This window comes from Saccostrea echinata, unplaced genomic scaffold (genome assembly GCF_033153115.1).
Source record: "Saccostrea echinata isolate AGI-Se365-2 ecotype Australia unplaced genomic scaffold, CSIRO_AGI_Sech_v1 ptg000009l, whole genome shotgun sequence".
Classification (NCBI taxonomy): domain Eukaryota; kingdom Metazoa; phylum Mollusca; class Bivalvia; order Ostreida; family Ostreidae; genus Saccostrea; species Saccostrea echinata.
The window spans coordinates 4065007-4092370 of record NW_026889758.1 but is presented as its reverse complement, the minus strand read 5'-3'; the positions used below and the strand labels follow the sequence as shown (position 1 = coordinate 4092370).

The following is a 27364-nucleotide window of genomic DNA, read 5'->3' as shown; positions in this document are numbered from 1 at the left end:
TCTAGAATTTTCACATGTTTAAGCCAAATTAAAAAAAAAACCAATCTTATATATTCACAATCAAATATCCTTACTTTGACATTAAGCAGAAGGATTATCGACTTCACATTGAGTAAAATACGGTAGAGCACACCGTCACGGTAATCTCGTGTCCCCGCGATCACCGCGATGATAAAACCGTGACGGTGTATCGCGGAAAGGATTAAAACACCATCGCGGGGTCGCGGGAAAATGCGGGATCCGCGTTGACCGTAGTGTAGGTATTAATTGGCTTAGAATTATCAAACTTAGTTGATGGGTCCTCAGAGAATGACAAGTGATAAGTAGGTCACCTGACCAACTCTCAGGTACTAGTTGGCTTAGAATCATCTTGGGTTCTCAGAATGTGAATTGGAATTTCAAGGGTTTATCTAAATGTACAGGATACTTAGAGGCTTCAAATAGAACTGATAGGTTATACAGTTTATCAGAAGAGCGATACAAGGCCCTTGGGCCTCTTGTATTGGATATCCACTTTGTTATGTATAATTCTCTACTGAAAATTTTAGCTCCATCACATGGACACGTTCAAGTTAAAGTTCACGATGAAGCATATGCAAGAATTAACCTTGGATGCGTCAATACAAACATTGATTTTTTTGTGGCTAGAGTGTGCTTCAAGGGAGGAGCCCAGTACAGCATAAACATATTCCAAGTAATTGATGTTCATGTATAGATAATTCATACAAAAGCTTTCAGAGATTTTTCTCGATTGTACTGGCTGTTTTGTTTGCTCATACAGGTATATACTTCCTTAGTTCTACCCATAAAGATGTGGATATCCTATATAATAGTAAACATAGTGTCTGTCTGCCCTTGTTTTTCCTGGTGTACCTCCATCTGTCCATCTTTGACATGGTAGACTTTATAACTATATAGATTAAAGATAAATGGTTTACAGAAAGATGTTGATTGTTTTGAGTCACAAAGTGAAAGCTCGTGGTAAAAAATGTAGATGCATGACTGCCATTAACATGACATTTATATGGTGCAATATTTAAAAAAAATGTTTGCATGCAGATTTCATATTTACCACAAAGATGAAGATTTGATTATTGAAATACACCTCTTTGTTTTAAAGCCACTTTTTCAAAGGTCAAGGTTATGATTATATAAATATGATCACTGATGAAATAACAAGCAATTTTTTTTTTCATATTTATTACTTAAATATTGAATGGAAAAAGTCACATTTATGTCGTATCTAAGATTCTCTGGAACATAAGTGGGGGGCAAAAGTCAAGACTGTTAGTATGCCTACTGCATATCTAGGTGATGCAGTAACTCAGATATTTTTTAATTTATACCTATATGTTCAATATGTAGGTGAGTAATGGTGTAAACGGTGTAAACCTACAGACTGTCTAAGATCAAGGTCAAACTCTTTACACTTTTTTGGTACAAAAAATTCATTTCATATTTATGTTTAATTTAAAGAGACAACTTTAGATTTGGAGGCCACTTGTTTAAAAGGCAAGATCATTCATAGCACAAGGAATAGTCCTGTATGACTTTTTATACCCCCGCTCCGGAAAGTGGGGTATACTGTTTTACCCTTGTGTGTCTGTCTGTCTGTAACAAATTTTTCGATTTTTCTCAGCAACTTCTTATACTCCTACTCATACGGAGGGGGGGGGGGGTTATACTGTTTTACCCTTATGTGTCTGTCTGTCTGTGTATGTGACCCTCTGTCTGTCTGTAACAAATTTTTCGTTGCAGTTTTCTCAGCAACTACTCATTGCATGTGGTTGAAATTTTAGCACACCCTTTGTTTAGGCATTCCATACATATTTGTATGAATCTGATGTCAATTTCCTGTTTATCCATGCATCTGTCTGTACCATGCATAACAAATTTTCATCACAGTTTTCTCAGCAACTACTCCTTGCAGATGCTTGAAATAAGCACACTCTTTGTTGAGGCATGCCATGGCATGGTGGGATTCATTTTTGTATGAATCCATGTCAACTTCCTGTTTATCTGCGTCTGTCCATACAATATGTAACAAATTTTTGTTGCAGTTTTGTCAGCAACTACTCATTGCAGATACATGAAATGTTAGCACACTCTCTGTTGTGGCATGCAATAGGGATGCACGATTTTATCGGTATACCGGTATATCGCAATTTTTTATTGTGTGATATGTATCGTGATACAGAGACTTAAGTACCGGTATTTGGTACATAACTATAAATTCCGGAAATCATTCATTTATTTGTTCAAACTATTGAATGACAGTTACAGGAAGTTAAACAACGGCATAAAAGACATGCTTTATACTAAATGAATAAAAATTTAAAAAATAAAGTTATGTTTTTATAGCATGTTTTTAACAAATATTATGTAAATTCATTTGAAATTCTAGTAAAAATAGTGTGTAAAAATATCACGATTTATCATATTTTTGGGAAAAAATCGTGATATATCATGATACGAAATCTTTGCCGATACCCATCCCTGATGGGATTCACTTTTGTACGAATCGAATGTCAACTTCCTGTTCATCCCTGTGTTTGTCCATAACTGAACTTTTGTATATTCACATCAAAATGTATATTCACATCAGAGTGGGGGTATTACTTCTGAGCATTAGCTCACAGACTTCTTGTTTTCGGTGTTCTAGTTGAAGCTAAAGCATATATCTGATATACATATATTAAATTTCTTTTTATAGGGGAATGATATGAAAAAAATATTCAAATTGGCTGCAAACTTCTCGAGAAAACTGAAAGAAATAGTTGAGGGTGTTAAAGCAGGAGTGCAACTCTTCAAGGATATAATATCTGGAAAGCTGAATCTGAAGGATATTATTACAGACTTCATTGATGCCATTACTCACTTACCTGAAAAGGTGATGAATTCTGTATTAAAATTATACCTATCATTCCTCACATTCTGTGCAAAAGACTTCCACTCTTATACCCAGTATCAAGTTCTTCCATGCAAAAATATAAGATATCTCACAGAGATTTTGGACCTAGGATTACAGGCACTACCAGCTAAGATAATACTTTTGAATAAAAAAAAATTAAGGGTACCCAATTAGCTTATACAATACCAATATGAATTGAAAGGCAAAGGTAATTTTTTAACTGTGATCAGTAAAAGTATTGCTTACTGTACCAGCTAAACAGTCTTTTGTAAAATTCAAAGGCATTTTCTAGTACTAAAAGAAAGTAAAAAAAAGCTCAGCCTTCACAGATACAAATTAGGATCTGACTCTGCCTCAAAAATAATGAAAATTGGTGTTCACTGAAAAATAGCAAAACCACAGTTGTTCAGTACCACATTTTAAAATGACAGTACATTTGTATGCATGCATATGAAGATATTTTGTTTTTGTAGGTACTGGGATTAAGAAAGATAGCTTCCACAGCTTGGAAGAAGATAGGACAGTTTGATCTGAAGGATTTACCCCAGGAATTTCAACCAGTCATCAATTTTATTCGTAAAGTTACAAAACTTTTCACAGATATTAAGACAGATGTGATGGGGTTTGTCTATGTGAGTAACTATACATACATGTAGATAAAATACATGTATTAGAGTCATATTTTTTAACTGCTGTTTATGAGGTCATCAGAGTCATTTTAAGGACAGATGATACAAACAAATTTTTTCTTTGGAGGAGACTTTATCATGTCACAGTTTTGAGCTTTTCTGATCACATTTCTGTAGTCCGTCTGTCCGTCCATCTGTAAACTTTTCACATTTTCGACTTCTTCTCCAGAACCACTGGGCCAATTTCAACCAAACTTGCCACAAAGTATCCTTGGGTAAAGGGGATTCAAGTTTGTTCAAATGAAGGGCCACACCTTCTTCCAAGGGCAGATAATCATGAATTTGTGAAAATTGAATGGCATCATTAAAAAATCTTCTTCTCAAGAACCACTGTGCTTGAAAATATGAACTTATGTGGAAGCTTCCTCAGGTAGTGTAGATTCAAGTTCGTTCAAATCATGACCCCCGGGGGTAGGAAGGGGCCACAATGGGCGATCAAAGTTTTACGTAGGAATATATAGGAAAAATCTTTAAAAATCTATTTCTCAAGAACAGCAACGCCATAATTAGTCATATTTATATGGAAGCATCCTCAGATAGTGTTCATTCAAGTTTGTTCAAATCATGACCCCCAGGGGTAGAAGGGGGCCACGATTGGCAATTAAAGTTTAACATAGGAATATATAGGAAACATTTTTAAAAATCTTCTCAAAAACAACAAAGCCATGATTGGTCATATTTATATGGAAGCATCCTCAGATAGTGTAGATACAAGGTTCTTCAAATCATGACCCCCGGGGGTAGGAAGGGGCCACAATGGGCGATCAAAGTTTTACATAGGAATACATAGTATTAGTATAGTGATATTTATATGGAAGCATTCTTAGATTGTGTAGATTCAAATTTGTTCAAATCATGACCCCCAGGGGTAGGGTGGGGCCACAGAGGGTGATCAAAGTTTTACATAGGAATACATAGGAAAAATCTTTAAAAATCTTCTTCTCAAGAACAGCAAAGCCATGATTGGTCATATTTAAATGGAAGCATCCTCAGGTAATGTAGATTCAAATTTGTTCAATTCATGACCCCCCAGGAGAATAGAGATGCCATAACAGGGGATCATAGTTATACAAAGGATATATCAATAAAAATTTTCTTCTTAAGAACAGCAAAGCCATTATTTGTCATATTAATTCAAAAGCATCCCTATGAAGTATAGATTCAAGTAAGTTCAAATCAATCCCCCCCCCCCCCCTCCGAACCACTTTTATCTTTAAACTTTTCAACCTTTCAAGATTGAACTGATTTCTGCTTTTTCCTAGCCATAGTGTTCAGGTGAGCGATGTGGCCCCTGGGCCTCTTCTAGAAAATTGGATAATTCTTTTGAATTTTTTCTCCTTTGACTTGGAGAATGAAATACCTTCCATATTTCCTCCAAAAATTACACAGCTAGAGTAATCATGGTAAAATTGTTTAATTTTCATTCATTTACCCTCTTTTTTTAGGTCACCTGAGTCAGGTGACCTATTGCTATCTGTTTTTGTCCGTCGGCGTGCGTCGTGCGATGTGCGTTAACATTTGAACATTTTTAGCTTCTTCTCTGAAACCGCTCAACCAATTTCAACCAAATTTGACATATAGCATCTATGGGTGAAGGGGAACAAAAATTGTGAATTTCATGGTCCCTGCCCCCCTGGGACCTGGGCTAAAACCACCAAAATTAATGCAATCTTTAAAAATCTTCTTCTTTACTCCTGGACATCAAGCAGTCAAACTGTTGGCATCATTGTAATAAGCATTGAGTCCTCTACCAAAGTTATGAAATTCATGGCCCCAGGGTCAGGGGTTCTGGTGCTAGGGCGGGGCTATATAGATAATATAGTGAAAGTGCATTATTTCTTTGAAAATCTTCTTCTCTGCTCCTGGGTATTAAATAAACTAACTAAGTATATAGTTATGATGAGTAAGAGTGCCTCTTCCAAAATTGTGAAATTCATGGTCCCAGGGGCAGGGGTTCTGGTGTTAGGGTGAGGCTCTATTGATTATATAGTGAAAATGCATTAATTCTTTGAAAATCTTCTTCTCTGCTCCTGGGTATTAAATAAACTAACTAAGTATATAGTTATGATGAGTAAGAGTGCCTCTTCCAAAATTGTGAAATTCATGGCCCCAGGGGCAGGGGTTCTGGTGTTAGGGTGGGGCTCTATTGATTATATAGTGAAAATGCATTAATTCTTTGAAAATCTTCTTCTCAGCTCCTGGGTATTAAATAAACTAACTAAGTATATAGTTATGATGAGTAAGAGTGCCTCTTCCAAAATTGTGAAATTCATGGCCCCAGGGGCAGGGGTTCTGGTGTTAGGGTGGGACTCTATTGGTGTATAGTGAAAATGCATTAATTCTTTGAAAATCTTCTTCTCTGCTCCTGGGTATTAAATAAACTAACTAAGTATATAGTTATGATGAGTAAGAGTGCCTCTTCCAAAATTGTGAAATTCATGCCCCAGGGGCAGGGGTTCTGGTGTTAGGGTGGGGCTCTATTGATTATATAGTGAAAATGCATTAATTCTTTGAAAATCTTCTTCTCAGCTCCTGGGTATTAAATAAACTAACTAAGTATATAGTTATGATGAGTAAGAGTGCCTCTTCCAAAATTGTGAAATTCATGGCCCCAGGGGCAGGGGTTCTGGTGTTAGGGTGGGACTCTATTGGTTTATAGTGAAAATGCATTAATTCTTCGAAAATCTTCTTCTCTACTCCTGGGTATTATTGAAACACATTAAATACATAGTTATGATAATCAAGGATGCCTCTTCCAAAATTGTGAAATTCGTGGCCCCTGGATCAGGGGTTCTGGTGTTAGGGTGGGGCTCTATTGATTAAAAGGGAAAATGTTTTAATTCTTTAAAAATCTTCTTCTCTGCCCCTGGGTATTGTTTAAACAGACTAAGTAATTGTTATGATAGGCAAGGATGCATCTTCCAAAATTGTGAATTTTATGACCCCAGGTTTAAGGGTTCTGGTGAGGGGGGGGGGGGGAGGGGGGGGCTTCTTTTGATTATAAAATGAAAAAGCAAAATTTCTTTGAAAATATTCTTTTCTGCTTCTGGTTAAAAAAGCAAAGAAGCTAAGTGTATAGTTATGATGAGCAAGAATGCTTCTTTCAGAGTAATGAATTTCATGACCCCTGGGTCAGATGTGCTGGTGTGAGGGTGGGGCTCTTGATAATATAGTGAAAATGCATTAATTCTATTAAATAATCCTGTTTGCTCCTTAGTGTTAAGCAGATAAACAAAGTGATTAGTTATGATGAGCAAACTTATGGTTCCAGGGTCAGAAGCTCTGGTGTTTGGGGGGGGGGGGGGGGGGCTCTATTGATTATATAGTGAATCTGTAGTAAAAATGCATTATTTCTTTAAAAATCTTCTCCGCACCTGGGCATATCTGAGGCAAATAGAGTAAAAAATTTTATAAGGAAGGGAATTTTTACCAGATTTTTGAACATCTGGACCATTTGGTCAAGTGTTCTGGTCCTGGCCAGGGCTCTATTAGTTTGTATTCTACTGAGAGGAGTTATTCCCCTTTGCCATTTACTTTTGATAACTTATCACTGTAAATAATGTACTTGAAAGGTAAATAGAATAAGAGAATTATGCAAAAACTTTTATTGTATAATACAAAAAGTACTTTCATTGTTTTAATGATCAGATAGACTTGTAAGTAGTAGATAAATAAAAATGAGACAAAAATAACTTGTCTTATTAAATGTTCATCAAAGACCAAGAGAGGCCAATGTAAGAGATTTCAACAAGGGATTAAAATAGTACCGAAGCATTGATAATTTGTTAATATACTGTATGGTGATAGTGATAAATGGGGAACAGATTAGAACCTAATTTATGAACTGTTAATAAATATTAAGACCAATTATTTTGTTGATCATGATCACCCTATTTTTTTTTTCTTTTGGGCAACAAAATTTCACCTTTCAGTTCATTTTATACTCTATGCATCCTTTAAATTATTGTATCATACTCAGGTGACCGTTAAGGCCCTTGGGCCTCTTGTTTTCAAAAATGTTTTTAAGGGAGCACAGAGTGAACTGAAATTACATTTACTTAATAACCTGTTGTATTTTCTTGCATTAAAGAAATGACACTTGGAAAATATTAGTTGATACTTCAATGAAATTACAAATACGGACAAATCACACAGAGTAAAGGTTTACAGATGAAAATAAATTTCAGAATATGTTAGCTTTGTGTTAAAAGTGTAATATAAACTTTTTTTTAAAAAAATATACTAAGCCAGGTGAATTTTATGAGGAAAAGCAAAATGGTAAAAATCACATAGCCAAGAGGCATCACCTCAGGTAAATATACAGACATTAGAGATTTCTCTTTGTGTACTTAATTGTAGCACTAGGCAAGTGACAAAAACATATCTGTATATATTAAATACCTTACACACAAGGCAAGTATCCATGGTATTTGTGTATTATGCATTCATTATCATCCTTGAAAGACTTGGTCAAATCAAGTACGATCCCAAAAAGATCACTTCATCTATCAGTTAATTTTACTTTTATACTTCCATGGATCCTTTACAGTGTTGTATTATACTCAGGTGCCTGTTAAGGCCCTTGGGCCTCTTGTTATTTTTAGCTCACCTCGACGAAGTCGAGATCAGCTTATGCTATACCCCTGGCGTTGGTGTCGGCATTAGCATCTGCTCCCGGTTAAAGTTTTAGGAGCAAGTCCATTCCCAAGTAACTATAAGCCCTACCTGGACCAAACTTGCATGGATGATGCATCTAGGGATGGACACTACCACACTTGCTTCGGATGCTGAATCTGACCTAGATTTTCCAGATGAGTGACCAGGTTAAAGTTTTTGGAGCAGGTCCATTCCCAAGTAATTATAAACCCTACCTGGACCAAACTTGCATTGATGATGGATCTAGGGATGGACACTACCAAATTTGCTTCGGATGCTGAATCTGACCTAGATTTTCCAGATGAGTGAATTTTAGCCATATTTTAATCAAATTAGCATGGATGATGTATCTTAAGATGGACACTTTCAGACTTGTTTTGGATTCTGAATCTGACCTACATTTTCAAGATGAGTGACCAGGGTAATGTTTTTGGAGTAGCTATATAATATTATGGCATGTTATGATTAAATTTGCATGGATGGTTCATCTAAGGATGAAAACTTCCAGACCTGCTTTGGATGTTGGAACTGACCAAAATTTTCTTGATTTGTAAACAGGTTAAAAGTTTTTAGAGCAGGTCTATTTCCAAGTAACTGTGAGTCCTTCTTAAACCAAACTTGTATGGATATTGAAATTGGGATGAACACTAACTAGAGAAAAAAATGATGTGAGATTTGCCTTACTTATAGATAACCTTCGTCGAGGTGAGCTTTGTAATCTTTGATTACCTATGTTTTATTATTTCCCATCAATCAATTACAATTCTATTAGATTTACAATGATATTTAAACATCTTAAATTTTTCCTACACATTCACTAACTGGTTCACACCAACCTCTCTACAGTGTATTTCCTATTAAGAATGGCCCTGGACAAAAACTCACCTCCTTGCCTCCAATCCCCCTTTCCACAAAAAAAATTATGGTTGTAAGGATTGTGTAAACCATAGCCCCAGAGCAAAGAAAAGGGCAAAGTGGTTCAGGAGATCTCTTTGGGGGAACTGAAGTATAAAGCCTATATAAAAGATTGAAAAAAAGAATAAAAATAGATTAGACAATTCTTTTACTTGTATATATTTTAATTCTGATTTTTACACGCCATTTGATTGGATAGAGAAAATCAGTTTATATTGTTTAACCTGTGTTGCCTATATTTACAGCTATTTATATGGAAGCATCCTCAGGTAGTGTAGATTCAAGTGTATTCAAATCATAACCCCACAGGGTAGGATGGGTCAAAATGGATGATCAAAGTTTTACATGGGAAAAAAATCTTTTAAATGCGTGTCTACGAGAAAACCATGCAGAATGCTATGAAAGCAAGTTTTTCAAAATTTCTTGAAACTTTGCATACAAAGTGAGATCAAGGTCACTTACTTACTGCGTAAGTTTGGTGACGTCATTTGATTTGTTACCATGGATACAGGGAGAATTAGTTTATCGTCAGCCTATTTCTATACCCAGTATGGAAAAATAACACCTTTTGTACATATTCTGTTTGTGTATAAAAAATTTCCATAATATCTTCATAACTAATGGATTTAAGGAAATAAAACCTTTGAAAAAAATATTTACAGAATTTTTTCCACATACCTTTTTGAATGTGAAGAGCTACGAGTGCAAAAAGGTCACGATAATTGTAAGAAATAAAGATATTTGAATAGTCTGCAGAAAAACAGCTATAAAATTCCAAGAAACGCTTCCATTGATTTCATATTTTTAAAAAGTGATTGTTTTTAAATATATTATTTAGTATTAATGGGATTTTGGTTGCAAATTTAAATTAATGGAGTTTTCACTCTTGTAAGTGCAGAACTGCAAGTGCAAAAAGGTCACAATAATTCTAAGGGATATTCTGAAGAAAAAACAGGCATAGAATTTTAAGAGACACTTCAGTGATTATATTTTTTATCAAGAAGTATTTGTTTTAAGATATTTAAGTAAAAATAACAGGCAATTTGGTGGCACATTTGAATTAGTTGATTTTTTCACCCTAGCAAAATTACACAATATCTGGGTAGAAAGGCATACTGGACTACTAGAGTGATTACATTTTGAACGTTAAATCATTTCAGGCACATGACCTTCAATCTTCATGACTGAAATTAGCTTATATTTATCCAGAATGTCACAAAGATGCATGATTTGAATATTTGTTTAACCAGAAGTCTTTTTCGAGACTGTAGCTCTACTGGTTTGTAGGGGTGGGACGATACACAGATCTTGCGATACGATACGTATCTCGATACATATAGCACGATACGATACGTATCTCGATATTATGATAAATTATAAAACTATTTAAAAAACTTAGTATTTGTTTTTATTTTTTGTCTTGACAATAAATCAACAAATCATTCTATATCAAATCATATCTGATATTTGAAATTAATACTTGAAGTTCATCAATTTCATTGACTAAATATTTACAAAAACAAAATTATTTGTACTTATTGCCAAATGTCCATAAACAACTTGTTTATAAATTAGTTGGGTAGTTCATCAAGAACACTGACTAAAAATTCATTAAAAAGAAAAACATCACATGTACATTATTATTAATTGCTGAAAGTCTGCAACCAAGCTTAGTTTACAAAAAAAAAATATATTAATCCACAATTTGTTTCAAAATTTCAAATTCTTGAAATTAGAAAATCCATGCTTTGTTATGAGCTGTTCGAGCCAGATGGACTAACAATTAATAATATCAACTGTTGTGGAAACGATACTTTCTGTATATCACACGTTTTACCGGCTTTACATACGGAACTTTTCTTGTCCCATCTTTCGAGGATACTTAAAAGTGAAAATGTTTTATCCCTTGTCTCCGACTTGTAAGTTCTAAAGCCTGTTGTCAATATCAATATCATCTGACATCTCTTCGCTTCGTACAAGCCGCCATTTTTCAAGGACGAGTACTTTCATTTTCAATTTTTGGATAGGTTGTTCGTGTATCGTTTCGTACCGATATTTTAAGGCATGTATCGTAAACCGTATCTTAGCAGAAAATATCGATATGTATCGGTGTATCGGTATATCGTCCCACCCCTACTGGTTTGTACTTCTAACAAAGGAAGAGATAAGTAGCAGTTGGAATTGAAACTTTGCAACAGAAATAAATAGAATAATGATCCTTGATTTGGTCTCTTTTCATGGAAATCTGACTAAAACTAAAGGGGGAGTAGATTTTAAAAGAATTTAACAGAAATTTCTATTTCAGTAACCATAGCAACACCGTTCATCAAAATCAAAATCCGATAAAAAAAATTATGTATCTCAGTGTACTTTACTTGTGTGCCAAGTAATATTGGAATCAGACCAAAACTGTAGGAGGAGTAGCTTTTGTTGACGGACAGACAGACGACCAACCCCTTACTATCGCATAAGCTCTTCTGGTCTCTAACCAGTAGAGCTAAAAATCATGAGTTTTTGACAAGGCTTAATGTATTATAGCAATGAACTGGCTATACATGTAGCTATGGGGCTCATTTTACAGGATCCCTTAGCATGAAAATGCACATTGCAAAAACTGCAAATACATAAAATTGCAAGTTTAACAGAGAGAGTGTTCAAAAGTGTGAACACATCAGTAAATAAAATCCACTTTTTCACAGTGTTGCCCAAATTTCATACAGTTCTTCATTGCAAAAGTTGTTTTTAAACATGCAAAACATTTTATACAAATGCTGATTTTGTTTGCCCTAAAATTATACAAATGAATGAACAGAACAAAGTTTATGTCTTTTTTAATACCATAAAGTCATAAAAACACAACTAGTATTTAAATGAAATATTTGACAATGCTCAATTAAATTCCTTCAACTGCATTTGAAAAATACCAAATGTATCATGTACATGTTCATGTTACTTTTACAGAGAAAATTTAAAGACAGCAACATTATAAAAAATTTTATTACTAAGATGATCTCTAATTTTAAATTGTCAAAAAAAAAAAAAAAACAACAAAAAAACAAAAAAAAAAAATTAAAAACTCATTTGAAGCTACTACACTGAAATAAAGCAAAATAATAATATTTGAATTAATATGACAAATAATGGCTATGTTGTTCTTAACAAGACAATTTTTATTGATATAACATTTGTATTCCTTTGTATAACTTTGATCCCCTGTTATGGCCCCCCTATTCTCTTGGGTGGGGGTGGGGGGGGGGGGGGGGTGTCATGATTTGAACAAAATTTGAGTCTACATTACCTGAGGATGCACCCATATAAAAATGACCAATCATGGCTTTGCTGTTCTTGAGAAGAAGATTTTTACAAATTTTTCCTATGTACATGTATTATATGCAAAACTTTTATCGACCATTCTGGCCCCACCCTACTCACGGGGGTCATGATTGGAACAAATTTGAACCTACACTACTTGAGGATGCTTCCTTTTAAATATGATCAATCATGGCTTTGCTGTTTCTGAGAAGAAGATTTTTAAAGGCTTTTTCCTATGTATTCCTAAGTAAAACTTTGATCACCCTCTGTGGCCCCACCCTACCCCTGGGGGTCATGATTTGAACAAACTTGGATCTACACTACCTGAGGATGCTTCCATATAAGTTTCATATTTTCAAGCACAGTGGTTCTTGACAAGTTTTTAGGTGATGCCATCAATTTTTCACAAATTCATGATTATCTCCCCTTGGAAGAAAGTGTGGCCCTTCATTTGAACAAACTTGAATTCCCTTTACCCAAGGATACTTTGTGGAAAGTTTGGTTGAAATTGGCACAGTGGTTCTTGAGAAGAAGATGAAAATGTGAAAAGTTTACAACCACGACGACGACAGACAATGGACATATTTCGATCAGAAAAGCTCACTTGAGCCTTCGGCTCAGGTGAGCTAAAAAAAAGTTTCATCCTTTTCCTTTGGAATGCCGTCGACAGCTTGAAGCATCAACTCTGTACCTTGGCATGGTGCAACAGGCCCTATTGCTAAATGTACTGACTGTAAAATATTCCTGAACAGTATTGCAAATAGTCCAATTTCTGAGATACTTGACACTTTAAGGAAGGGTAATCTCCATTTGACAGGATATGCTTTGCATGATTGAACAATTTATGCTGAGATCTTTCATCTTTTGACCAATTTATATGCACTGATGATATGAATTCAAAATCTGTAAAAGCAATGACAAATTGATGTTTGAATTAAAGTTCATAATTGATATTGCAATAATTATGATAATCAAAGAAGACATTTTTGTACAGTAAATTTTCATTTATACCCAAAAGCAAAAGAGCATGTATTTTGATGTTCTAAATGACATTGGGAATTAGGGAATAATTTCAATTTTACAACAAAGGGACCTTGGCAATGCTAGCCTGAATCACCTTTATTTCCTATTTTGTAAGAGATCCAAATGCCTTAAATGGCTAATTGAGTTTAATGCAAACCTGCAAATGATCCAAATATAAAACAAGCTAATTCAGAGAATTGTGGCCCCCAATTATGGAAAAAAATGAGGATGGAAGAACTGGACCAAAAAAAAATGCAGATGGAAAAAGAAAAAGGTCAACCTTAACCTTTCAGCTTTTGGCCTTAAAGTCAATTGGTGTCTTTTTTTATTAAAGAAATAAATTCAAGACCTCAAAGAGAACCAAAGTTATCACCAGGACATTATTTATTGCAAGATATGAATTTTTCAACTAAACCTTTTAACTTTGAAATCAAAGGGGATTTCTTTAAGTCATTGGAATTATGATATAAAATTTAACAGAAAAAGCTCAAGGGAAACTAAAGTTATTATTTGAGTTTTTTTTGTATTGTAGGAATTTCCAACCTTGACCTTTTGACCTCAAATCAATAGGGATCTTCTCTAGGCTGTAAGGAGTTGTGATATGAAATGATATTGCAAAAGCTCAAAGGCTTTAAGAGATATTGTTCCCAAATTAAAGTGTTATAGTACATACATGTGCAGACAGAATGACCAATGGACAGACCAATAAACATTTATTGGGGGGGGGGGGGGGGGGGGGTTGGAGGCTGTTACCTGCAGGTATTAGGTCATATGTTTTCTGTTAAGTCCATGACTTCTTCCATTTTCCTCCACTCTTTGCTCTGTAAAATAATTGAAAAAGCCATGAAGTATATATACCCTTATACATTACAGTTAATGCTAAAAATGCTAATGCTGAAACATTTTGAATGAATCATAATTAAATAATTTTAAAGCTCAAAACTTGAACTATATGAACTGGACTTTTCAGTTTATCAGTCACATATTCAGGCATCTTCACCATTTAGACCTAACTTCACATAAATTGTTCTTTGTTACTTTACTTATCAGTAATGTGAATGAGCAGTTACATGTATATTATCATGATTATAGTAACTTGTATGTATACATTATAAAATGTTAACCACATGTACAAACTCTGGTTCATGTCATTGAACTGCATGAGAACAATGTCCACTTGGTTATATTTTTCAGTGTGGAAATGAAACATATTTGTTAATTTTATTTTTTGAGATATTAAACATTGACATTATCTTTATTATTATGTAGTACCTTAAAAATATTATATTATATTACAGTAAGTGATCACCTGTTTGGTTTGATTCAATTGTTGCCTTGTCAATAGGAACACATTTCTGCTAAAGAATAAACATTAATTTTAATATTAACTATACAATACTTAATAATCCTCATAGTTACATGAATACTTATAACCAGTTATGTACACATAAAATGAAACAGAAATCACACTTGAGATTTTATTTTTAGAACTAATTCAAAACAATATGCAATTGAAATTTTATTTCCAAACAGGATTGGATCATTTACATGTGAAATGATCAATATTATGAAACTATTGAGTGTAAAAGCCATTCATCAACATTTACTGTAGAATCCTTAATTTATGTGAGTACTAAATATACTCGAATGAGAACAAGAATTAGCAAGTGGACTGCTGCTCAAGAGTTTTCACTTTTTACATGTATTTCAGCTATAACATAATAAAAGCAGGTAATTTTGCTTCATAAGTGAAACTTGGTGTATAAGCTACTGAGTAAATTTTAGAAATAATTTGATAAAACTTTTACATATAATTATAAACACACAGTATATGTATATGTACCTTTAAGCTCTTCCTTCAGCTTTACTTCCATACTGATTTTTTAAAGTGTGTTTCTATACATCTTTTGCATATACCTGTAACAATTAGGAATCAAATTAGTTGATAGATATAAATCATTATAGATTGGACATGTAAGTTGTATAAACTTGATATCAATAGGTTTTCACAACTATAAACACAAAGTCAGTAAATATTTCCAATTATGATATCACTTTGTGATATTATATTTACATGTATAGGGTTGTCCTTAAGACCTGTGGGACTGGGGAATTTCTTCACCTATAATGACATAATTCCCCAATTACTCTGGTATTGCCCTCTCAACCCTCACTAAGGGGAGGAACCCCCAACATGCTTTTTTTTTTTATAAATCTGTTTCATTTCTTATTGACAACCCAAATATCATGTACAGTGTCTCTCTGAAAACTTTAAGGTCAGAAATTAAGTTAATTTCAATGGTTTAGCAAAATTCCCTAAGTTTTTAAACTGCATAATGTTCTTACCAGTTCCAACAGGCAAAACCTCATTCAGCTTGACCCTCTCGGTTAACGGGTTTGCATAATAGCGTCTCCCCTATCAGGTATGGGTGACAACATGTTCTTTTTTCCTTTTCCAGTGTAGACCAAGTATATTTCTGTGTTTGACACATACATGTACATGTAGGTATGTTTACAGAAATTAGAATGTCCAAGTCCCATAACAGCTGTATGGTTCAAGATGGTTACCGATAAGAAGCGTTTCACGGACAGAAATGTCTTATGTGCTGCATTTAAAATACCTTGTATATTCAGCTGAATCTATTTTACAATCTTTCAACAAAGCTAGAGATCTTTTATCATAATATTGTCCTCAAATCAACACTTCATCTTTTCGTCTGTCATTAAGACATCACACTTTTAATTCCTTTAAATAAGGAGAGTTCCACTAAGGGAGATAATTTTTCTAATAGTTTCAGCCAACTTCAATCTATTTTTAAATTAGCATAATGCCATTTGCAACCAAATTCCTTTTAACTATATATTGATTTTGAAGGATTTTTGCAATTAAACTGATATTTATAATGTTTTAAGCGTTTCTTGGGTTTTTACAGCATTCTAAAGATAGTGGTATTTTAAACACATTGATTTAATCTAATTTTAGACCCCACTTTTACAGAATCAGTGTTGATAAATGAAATTAAATAATATATTTCTAGTTAGAGCACTTCCTTTAAATTTATTTAATATGTAACATTTGAATAAAAGTGCATTTTTTCCTGCAATTTTTTTCTCTTAATCTATGGGTGTTTTTCAAAATATTTTCATAAAATGTGCTAAAAATAGAATATAGGGCTATAATAGGGATCCCCAAAGGTACCTGACAGTTTTGATACTGGGATTTATTAGAGGACACATGATGCTAATCAGAAACAATAAAATCAGTCAAAATGATCACAATGCCTTTCATAATAAAATTTGGATTTTGCATGGTTTTCTCGTAGACACGCATTTAAAATCTTCATCTCAAATACAGCAAAGTCATATTGATATGGAAGCATCTTAAGGTAGTATAGATTCAAATTGGTTCAAATCATGACCTCCAGGGTAAAGTGGGGCCAAAATGAGTGATCAAAGTTTTGCATAGGAGTGCATAAGTTAAAAAATCTGCTGATTAAAAAGTCATGGCCATATTGGCTCAGGTGAGCTCTGTGGCCCATGGGCCTCTTGTTGATCAGTGCAAACTAATTGTTTAATTTTAGGAAGTGGAACAAGCTATTAAAGTGGTGATTCCCCAACAGGCCACAGCAATATATCATGGAATTAAAGATATAATCCATGGTTTTTCTATTATATTAAAAAATCCTAAGGAGTCTATAATGGGCATTGGAAAAGGAGTTTTTTCGTAAGTACATTGTATACCTCTAAATGTTAAATATTGTATCAAGAAGTTTGATGTTGGAGGTAGTACTGTGACAGGGGTCTTGTAGATGGTAGTTATATGAATCCACAAAGACACCTGCGGGTTCATTGATGGTTTATTGGATGGACAATAATAATGATAATAAATATCTGGAAGATAATCACCATGTAAATACACATATAAATAGTATTAGTACAATTAAATAAAAATTGAATGACCATTTTTTAAAGTTTAAACATACAATATAGTCATAAAATCACAATACATTATACATAATTACTATGCATCATTTGAAAGAGTTATTCCCCTTTTCACAGCATTTTATAAAAATCTACATATATACTTGAACAATTTATACATATTCCCTTGAAAGATATATTGTTTTACATTATTTATTATAATCATTAAGTGAATTCTAAGTCCACTTATTAATTAAGAAAATATGAAAATGATAAGTACATTTGTAAAAATATGAAATGTACCTGTTTATGGAACAGAGTGCCTGGTACCTTTTTTGATTACAACACTGGCACTTTATCAGATATATACTGTAATAAAATAACAACATTCACTCTCAACTGTTGCACACTCAATATTTTCATTAGATTATTAATTTCAGATAATTCAGATAAATCAGATTTTTAAATATATTTTGTTAATAAGAAGAGTAAATAAGTTACTTACATGTTAGCAGCTGGTAGCCAGGTCAAATTTAAAGTTATAAAGTATATATCTGAAAATCATGTCTTCTCAGTCTGAAATCAAGCTGAATAATGTCTTTGTCTCATGTCCAGAATTTGGAGGTAAATGTTTTGACTAATAGGATTAAAGAAAGTTGAATTCTACTCAGGTAGCTTATTTCAGGCATAGGAATAGTACAAGGGGTGGATCTAAAATTTTAGCCGATTATTTATTTTATTTCAGTTAGTTTGTTTTATTTAATATATTTAATTATTTCATTTGATAAAGTATTTTACTGAATAATATTATTATTTGATTTGTAACTTATTTGTTTTTGTCAATATTGATTGACAAACAGATTAATACATGTATTTGAGAGTTTAAAATCAGTTGTGGCATATTCATAAATGTATAATAAATTATACATTTGAATATTGTATTAATTAAAACAATATAAAACTATCACTATTACAGTACACCTTGTAATAAAACCATTGTACATTTTGTACACAACTTCGTTGTAAAAGAGGTAGGTTCACTTTATGCATAAAATGGCCCTGTCCTTATATCAATTAATCGACTATCAACCTCTATCGCATTTCATATATCAAAATAAAGTAGAGACTTAGTGCTTTCATTTGCTATCACAAAATTTCTTTTTGAGAATCTAGGTATTGGAAAACAAGCTTTGGGAAAATGCAATGTTCTTGAATTTTGCAGAAAACATGCGTGTTTGACTACCTTCAGCAAAGAATTAAAATATGAGCACAGCCCACGATCCAAAAATTAAAACATGTTTTGTGATCTTCAGAAACAGATCTTTCATTATGTAATTGCATATTTTGGATCAGAGGTTGTGCTCTATATTTAATATTGAAAAATACGTCAACTTTTGGCCATTTTAAGGGAAATTTACAGGATATGGGAAAAATGACGCATTTTATGACGTCATAATGCATTGACTAGAGAGAAAATTACGTCATGTTCAATAGATACACGGTCACCAAGGGTCCAAGTTATAAATACTGCATTTTCAACTAAAACAGAGTAGTTTCGATTTTTCAGAAATTCTCAGGGCCAAAAAAGGCCCTAAGTGGCTCTTGCTCTTTTTAATCCAAATATTTTCTTTGAATCTCAGAATTTTCAGAGCTATAAGAATTATCATAAAGGAAAAGGAGAAGATTCAAGATGCTTGTTTTTTCTTGAAAGGTATTTTTCTGTGTGAATCATTTACATGTATGTAGATTTAACATCATAAACATTATTTGTCCTTCATCATTTGTCTTTAATATTTTATATTCTTTTGCAATTTCTTTTGAAGATGAAAAACCATACTGGTTCAATTTACATGATTTGTGGATTGAATATTCAGCCATGGCTGACAATGCATTCAAAGGTTTGAATGTTAGTGGTCAGAAGTGGATAAATGAAAGCATCAGTGAAGGGGAAGATGAAATTATGAAATTCTCTAAAGGCAAAAGTTCTTCTGTAAGTTTCACAATGAAGAGTCTTATTAATTAAAGTGGATATCTAGACTATCCTACTCAAGCAATTGTACATATAGGAGGGTTGTCCACTAAGTTTGTGGACAATAGCATTTTTGTAAAAATGAGTGATCCTTGATATATTTATTGTATATCAAAACATTTGTTATGAAAATCCAAGTCAGAATAATTTGGTTTTGATTGTTTGAACTTAATAATTTTGAAAAAATCGCTGTCTTTAATGGTTGCAGATAGTGTGCAAGGCCTAAGGTTAAAATGCCTTAAAGTTTTGTGATTTAAAAGATTATTTTCTTTATAAAACAAGCCAAAGCTTAATAAAAATTAAATGTGTCACAAATAAAGGGCTATTGTCATCTGATATCTCAAGTATCGCTTATTATACAGGTAGTGAAAATATTAAGAAACAAGCATTCTGAGAGTATTGCATTAGCAATACTAGTCCCCTACCGGCAAGTGTAATCTGGTTCCCGTTAAGAATTGAAAATGCCATAATTCCGTCAGAAATTAATGAAGCGGGACGAAATGCAAACTTGATCTATAACTAATAAAGCCACATACCAAAAATCAGCTCAATATCTACAAGCGTTTAGAAGAAAATTGCGGAAAACCCTTAAAAATTGAAAAGGCCGTAATTCCGTAAAAAATCAATGAAGCGGAACGAAATGCAAACTTGATCTGTAACTCATCAAGGTACACTCACATACCAAAAATCAGCTCAATATCTGCAAGCGTTTAAGAAAAAAGTGCAGAAAACCAAGTGGGACAGACTGACAGACAGACAGAGGGACAGACAGACAGACGGACGGACAGAAAGACGGATGGACAGACTCAGAGGAAACCTATAGTCCCCTCCGGTTTCACCGGTAGGGGACTAAAAAACTGCAAGAAATATGTTTCAAAAACATATGAAAAAAGCTTATTTCACAAATTTGGCAGTGTTGCATAAAAATGAAAATGTAGTCTGTGTTGATGAACGTAATAAAAATTATTTTGTAGATAATATTACTAAACATATCAAATAAACACAAAATCCTAAAATACTAAAAATATATACACTTTTTTCAAATATTTACACTTTACCACAACCCATAATTTTGACATTATCATGAAATTAGCTTTACGTCGGACTGGGCTGCGCAGCCTGTATATACAAGGTATTAACACCTTTAACATTCGTAAAATAGCATGTTTTGTTTTAATTTTTAGCTCACCTGAGCTGAAAGCTCAAGTGAGCTTTTCTGATCACATTTTGTCCGTAGTCAGTCTGTCCGTCTCTCTGTCTGTCTGTCTGTCTGTCTGTCTGTCCGTCTGTAACTTTTTCACATTTTCGACTTCTTCTCAAGAACCACTGCACCAATTTCAACCAAACTTGCCACAAAGCATCCTTGGGTGAAGGGGATTTAAGTTTGTTCAAATGAAAGGCCATGCCCTCTTCCAAGGGGAGATAATTAAGAATTGGTAAAAATTTGGTGTCATCTTTTAAAAATCTTCTTCTCAAGAACCATTGGGCCAGAAAAGTTGAAACTTATGTGATACCTTCATTACATAGTGTAGATTCAAGTTTGTTAAAATCATGACCCCCGGGGGTAGGGTGGGGCCACAATGGGGGATCAAAGTTTTACATAGGAATATATAGGAAAATTATTTAAAAATCTTCTTCTCAAGAACAACAAAGCCACAATTAGTCATATTGATATGGAATCATTCTCAGGTAGTGTAGATTCATATTCGTTGAAATCATGACCCCTGGGGGTAGGGTGGGGCCACAAAGGGGGATCAAAATTTTACATAGGAATATATAGGAAAATTCTTTAAAAATCTTCTTCTCAAGAACAACAAAGCCACAATTAGTCATATTGATATGGAATCATTCTCAGGTAGTGTAGATTCAAGTTTGTTGAAATCATGACCCCTGGGGGTAGGGTGGGGCCACAAAGGGGGGTCAAAATTTTACATAGGAATATATAGGAAAATTCTTTAAAAATCTTCTTCTCAAGAACAACAAAGCCACGATTAGTCATATTGATATGGAATCATCCTCAGGTAGTGTAGATTCAAGTCTGTTGAAATCATGACCCCCAGGGGTAGGGTGGGGCCACAATGGGGGATCAAAGTTTTACAGAGGAATATATAGGAAAATTCTTTAAAAATCTTCTCAAGAAAAACAAAGCCGCAATAGTCATATTGATATGGAATCATCCTTAGGTAGTGTAGATTCAAGTTTGTTGAAATCATGACCCCTGGGGGTAGGGTGGGGCCACAATGAGGGATCAAAATTTTACATAGGAATATATAGGAAAATTCTTTAAAAATCTTCTTCTCAAGAACAACAAAGCCATGATTAGTCATATTGATATGGAAGCATCCTCAGGTAGTGTAGATTCAAGTTTGTTGAAATCATGACCCCCCCCCCCCCCCAGGGTAGGGTGGCAGACATCTTTAAAGTTCTATTTTCAAGAACAGCAAAACCATGATAAGTTATATGAATATAGAAGCATCCTCAGAAAGTTTAGATTAATTTTCATTCAAAACATGGCACCTGGGGGTAGTGTATGCCTAGAACAGGCGATCAAAGCTTTACATATGAATATATAGGAGAAGAAATCTGCTGACGAAGAACAGCAGGGCCATATTAACACAGGTGAGCGTTGTGGCCCATGGGCCTCTTGTTATATTTTTATTAAATAATGGTCTGAATTAAAATATTATTGTACTTATTTGCCAGTGCAGTCATTTTGAAGAAAATTATATATAGCATTTGTTCATGAACTTAATGGACAACCCTTGTATTTGACCTTTATATTTGTAGAAAATAATCAAAAAGGAAATTGTGGAGACTTTCCATACCATAAAGAAAGAACTGATTGACCCATTTCAGGGTTTAGTGGGAATGGCAGATTCTTTCATTAATACATATGGCAAAGTATTTAAACTCATCAAGTCAATAAAAGATGCTTACAATATTCTCAAGGAAGGGTGAGTTTTTCATTAGCTTATAATTTACATTGGTAAATAAAAAAAGTATAAAGGTTACTGGTCTAAATTTTCTTGTAAATAAATAACTCTTTTTAATGACTTTTTCCCCTGAGGTTTGGGAAAAAACATATTTATTTACATATACTGATTATGTTCTCTTTTATTATGCCCCCCCCCCCCTTTTTAAAGAATGGAGGGCATATTGCTTTGCTGCTGTCTGTCGGTCCATCAACAGTTTCCGTTCATTTTCTTTGCAGAGGTTGCACACACTAAAATGAAATTTGGTATACAGATTAATCATAAGAATATCTAGGTCAAGTTCTGATTTGGGTATGATCGAGCAATTTTTGATGAGACTTATGCCCTTTGGACATAGAAAAATTCCAGTTATTGGGGGGGGGGGGGGCATAAGTGTTTCACAAACATCTCTTGTTTCTAATGAAATCACTTCCCTTAATCAATCCATAAATTCTAAACTAGTTTGAACAGGTTTATTAAAGATTCAAACAATAAAATATATGTCTTTGTTTATGTGGGATTGTTGCAACTACAAGTATTGCAGAAAAAATTATGCACCTAAAGATGCATATATAATGAACCAAACATATGCTTTTGCAGGTTATGTATTTTTTCTGAAGTGGGTGCAACTGTTAATTCCTGCATTAATAAAATCATTTTGTTTACATTTTAAATTGGTATTACATATCAGAAGTGATTAAATTTTACAGGTCGAGGAAACTGTATTCTCTTTCTTCAGAATAAATTTACATACTAAATGAAGTACCAATGTAATCAACATACATGCTGATCAATCAGCTAAATGAGTTGAAATGCATTATGGACTACTACAAGAATACATCTGAAATTTTATGGCAATTTTCTACTCATTTTAGGAAGAACATTTTAATTTTTTCATGCATTTCACAGATTAAACACAATATGCACATTTTTATCTACTATTCCATGCTCACATTGACAAACAATTGATTTATAAATGTAGAATTCTATATTAGAATTTTGTAGTATCAGTGAGTAAAAAATTCACATGGATTCCTTGGACCAAGATGATAGCACTAAGATGTCCACTTATTTTATCATGTGTTGGCCATTCCATTAAGCTTTAAATTGTTAGTATTGTGATAGTTTTGTGAAGGGGTTACAATTTACTGTTTAACTATTTTACTATATTATTTAACTATATTAACTATTTTACTATATTTCTTAATGTGAGCAAGGAACATCTCTATTAGTACCTAATCTTTGAATTTTTTATAAAAGTAATGAAAATGAGTTTCCATTGTCTTTCCCGCATTTCAATGAATATTACTTTGTAAATTGACCCGAACCGTGTGTTTGAATTAAAATGTAAAAATTTAGTAGACCATGTCTCTTCTCTTCAATTATTGGACTGGATAACCGTTCCTGGTAAGCTCTGCTCTGTGCCATAACAATTGCCATATAAGGTAGTTTCCTAGACCTGTTAAATTCCAGTTATTGATAACTAGAACTTTCTTTCGCAAATAAATAACCATGCAAAATTACACAAATGTAAAAATTAAGAAGTATAACGATTATGATGGAAAATAGTTTGATCCACTATTATAGTAAAACATGCTTATAACAAAGTGCCAGGGACAGATGATTTTGTTTCGTTATAACTGTAATTTGTTATATCAGTTAAGTTTACAATATATTTTAAAGTCACGGTGAATGAAAATCACTTTGCTATAAGTGCCAGTTGAAGCGTGTTTGCTATAAGCATGTTTTACTGTACTTGTATATTGACCTGTATCATAAGTAGTGATACAGAACAGCTCACAAGTTACTGCTTCCACAGTGGAAAACACATGGTGCAAAAATGATCTGTAATGTACGTGCTATTTTATCATATGACTATCCTATATCCTGTAGATGTTCAGTCATTGCAAAAATTTATCATTTATCCTACACTTTGTATTCAAATTGCCTCTTGATGTCATATTAACCAGTGACCATTATAATCAAAAGTATATGTATACTAACTTTGAAAATGACAGGTATAGATATATGAACCAGGTTTTCAAAAATAATAAATAAAGCTTTTTGTAAGTGAGGAAGAAAAAATGCTGAAGGCGTAGCACATTAACGTCTTGAATGGGACAACAGGGCTCGACATTAACTTTTTTTCCTACTTGTCCATTCGGACAAGTGACCAAGACATTTACTTGTCCGAACTTCAACTTCACTTGTCCGAAAATATTTCAAGAAAGATCTAATCCTTTCAACTGAAAAACTAAAATAAAGTCCATGACATGTGCGTGATGTAATTTATAAATACAACAAACACACAAATCAAAATTTTATATAGACTCTCTGTCCTGACAACATAAATGCTGTCAACATAAAACGGAATCCGAACTTCTTGAGTTCCATGCCTTTGCAGTAGTATGCAATTAGTGAACATCGATCCCGATCGAGTATCAACTCTATTACATAGCAATCCATATCGGGATCGAAGTTTGGTTTTTATGTACTGTTTCCGTCTTTAAAGCAGCGGTAAACTAAATACTCAACAGTTGTTCTTTTTATTATTTGGAGACTTCTTCACATTAAAATGCACTTGTCCAATTGGACAAGTGTCCAGCAATATTCACTTGTCCGTAATTTTTTTTTCACTGGTACCGGACAAGCGTTAATGTCGAGCCCTGGACAAATAAGCACTATATAAAATATTACAATAAAGTTACAATTCTTTGTTTAATAAACCTGTGGACCTTTTCACAAAAAACCTTATTACATATTTTTATCTTAAGTGAAAACTTATGATAAATCATTTTCACAAAAAATCTTAAGAAAGTCCTAAGTGCAAAATCTGTCGTAACTTTACGAGAGCCCCAACCCTCTCTTAAGTATTTTAAAACCGATTTTATTATAAAAATATAACCGCAAAAACCAAAATACACTTCAAAGTGAACTTTTTAAAGCAACCTCCAATAATATTTTATATTTTTTTTCACAATTATTGTCGAAAAATAAATGAAATACACTACAAAATATTCACGATGTAAGTTTCACTTAAGATTTTCGTATGACCTACTTTTACATCAGACTTGTGATTGTCAGGTCAGATTTAAACTTCCTTGCTTCACAAATGATTGCATTCGATATTTGTTGTCAATAATGTTTGTTATGCTGACAAATGTTGATAACTAAGTATTATTTTTATTTTCATCCACTTAGTTAAGGATTATAAAGCATATTGAAGTCGTTGCTAAGGATGAAGTCTGTCGTGAGTAAACTCTGAAGTTCAATCTGCTACGAATGCGTTCATGAAATGCACTTAAGATTTGTCATAAGAGATTCTTAAGTTAAAATCTTATGCAAAAACTTAAGATTTTTTGTGAAAAGGGTTACTGAATTTTAAACATATTCAGGGATTTTTTATGGCCTATACAAAGGATTGAGCTGGCCGGGGCCTTTCATTTGGCTATGAAAGATTTACTTAGTTTAAAATAAAATGTTTGGGGATTTTATAGATATGAAACTGCAAGAGGAATAATTGATGCTCTGTTTGGCACAAGAGCCCACAAACTATTTCCAGTGGCTCGAAGAGAAGTAGGTGATGGATGCAGTGGAAATGGACAGTATCCATCTAGTCTGGGAAGTAGTAACATGGAATACAGACATGACGGAGTTGATCTCCTTACTGAAATTGGAGAAGTGGCAAGTAACAACTTCCATGTTTTATTCACTTTGTAGATATTGTTACGTTCCGATAAGTTTACCTGTGAAATTCGGATTAACTGTTGTTGACAAGTTCCGAATAAACGGACCCTGAACCCGATGTGTATAAACTACTAAAATATTTGTCAATGAACAATGAAAGAAAGAATTGAACAATGATTTATTATTTGAACTTTATCAATTTGATTTATGTATTGTAATTACAAAGCGTTATGTTGTATATGTTCTATATAGGTACAACGTTATTAAGTAATTTTAGTGGTCAAAACCCGCTAACTTACAAATTAGATATTGATTGTGACGTTATTGGTATCTGACGTTTATACGTCATCATAACAACTTTTGTCTATAAAAGACAGCTGTTTTGTGTTTAGAAGTCAGTCTGCAGTGGGTAGCGACTCCGTATACTTCGGGTGTTAGACAGTGGTATGTACAAACAGTACCAAGTCTATGTATACGAAATCATTAGTGAAGAGTCATTTAGAGTAGAAACGTCCTGGATTGACCATTGGTTCGTCATCTTTGTATTAACCAAATAACGTTGTACCAGCCAAGTGTGTCATTGTGCTTATAACTGAACCATTTGATCGTCTTAATAAATATCATAAACTTTACAACGTGTTATTCATCACGGTTCTAGTGCAGATATTATAGTGAACTAAAATTTGGTCATTTCGCCAATTATTTAGTGGACCAAAAATTGGTCGTTATTCCGATTTTATATAAATTTTGTGGACAACCATTTCAACCATGACCAGTTACCAGTAACCAACAGCGGCCCACGATTAACTGATTAAGTAATAACCTTATACCCTCGGTTTCGTTACAATATTTTTTGTATGCTTAAGAGTTTTCGAAATTTTTGTTAGAGTGTAAGACATTCAGACTGATTATGACTTAGTTCAGGATTTTGTCAGTCCTCAGATGACTTCATTTTTATTGTTCAGTGTTTCAAGTTGAATGTCAAAGTTTTAGCTGATGTATGAAAGAATTATTTTGAAATTCTTCATATGAAAACTATATTAAAATTCATAAAATAACTGGGAAAATATAATGAAGTTTAATCCATTAATTGCATTGGGGTTTGTTTTTTTGGGGTGCGGGGTGGGTGGGGTGGGGGTGGTTACCAGTAGGAAGATTATTTTAAAATAAAGTCTTGTTGAGCTTTAGGTATGCTATTCTGAATTCATTTAAAGCAAATGAATATTGCATGCTTGAATTTTTTAACTAA

General features: G+C 33.4%; 1 protein-coding gene and 1 long non-coding RNA gene across 2 annotated transcripts in view; one reads left to right on the top strand and one right to left on the bottom strand.

Annotated features, from left to right (window-relative positions):
* The first annotated feature begins 2719 nt into the window (after positions 1-2719).
* Positions 2720-27364, top strand: part of LOC133181486 (uncharacterized) — a 344223-nt gene continuing 319578 nt past the window's right edge. The window contains 6 exon segments of the mRNA XM_061315978.1: positions 2720-2890; positions 3385-3543; positions 17088-17166; positions 19251-19417; positions 22244-22410; positions 25926-26112. Of these exon segments, the coding sequence (XP_061171962.1) occupies positions 2723-2890; positions 3385-3543; positions 17088-17166; positions 19251-19417; positions 22244-22410; positions 25926-26112 (927 nt within the window). The 5' untranslated portion in view covers positions 2720-2722.
* Positions 13302-16201, bottom strand: LOC133183179 (uncharacterized). The gene is made up of 5 exons (XR_009720602.1): positions 15853-16201; positions 15350-15423; positions 14816-14864; positions 14260-14327; positions 13302-13386 (listed from the first exon to the last, which is right to left on the bottom strand). It is a non-coding gene; the product is annotated as an uncharacterized LOC133183179 (long non-coding RNA).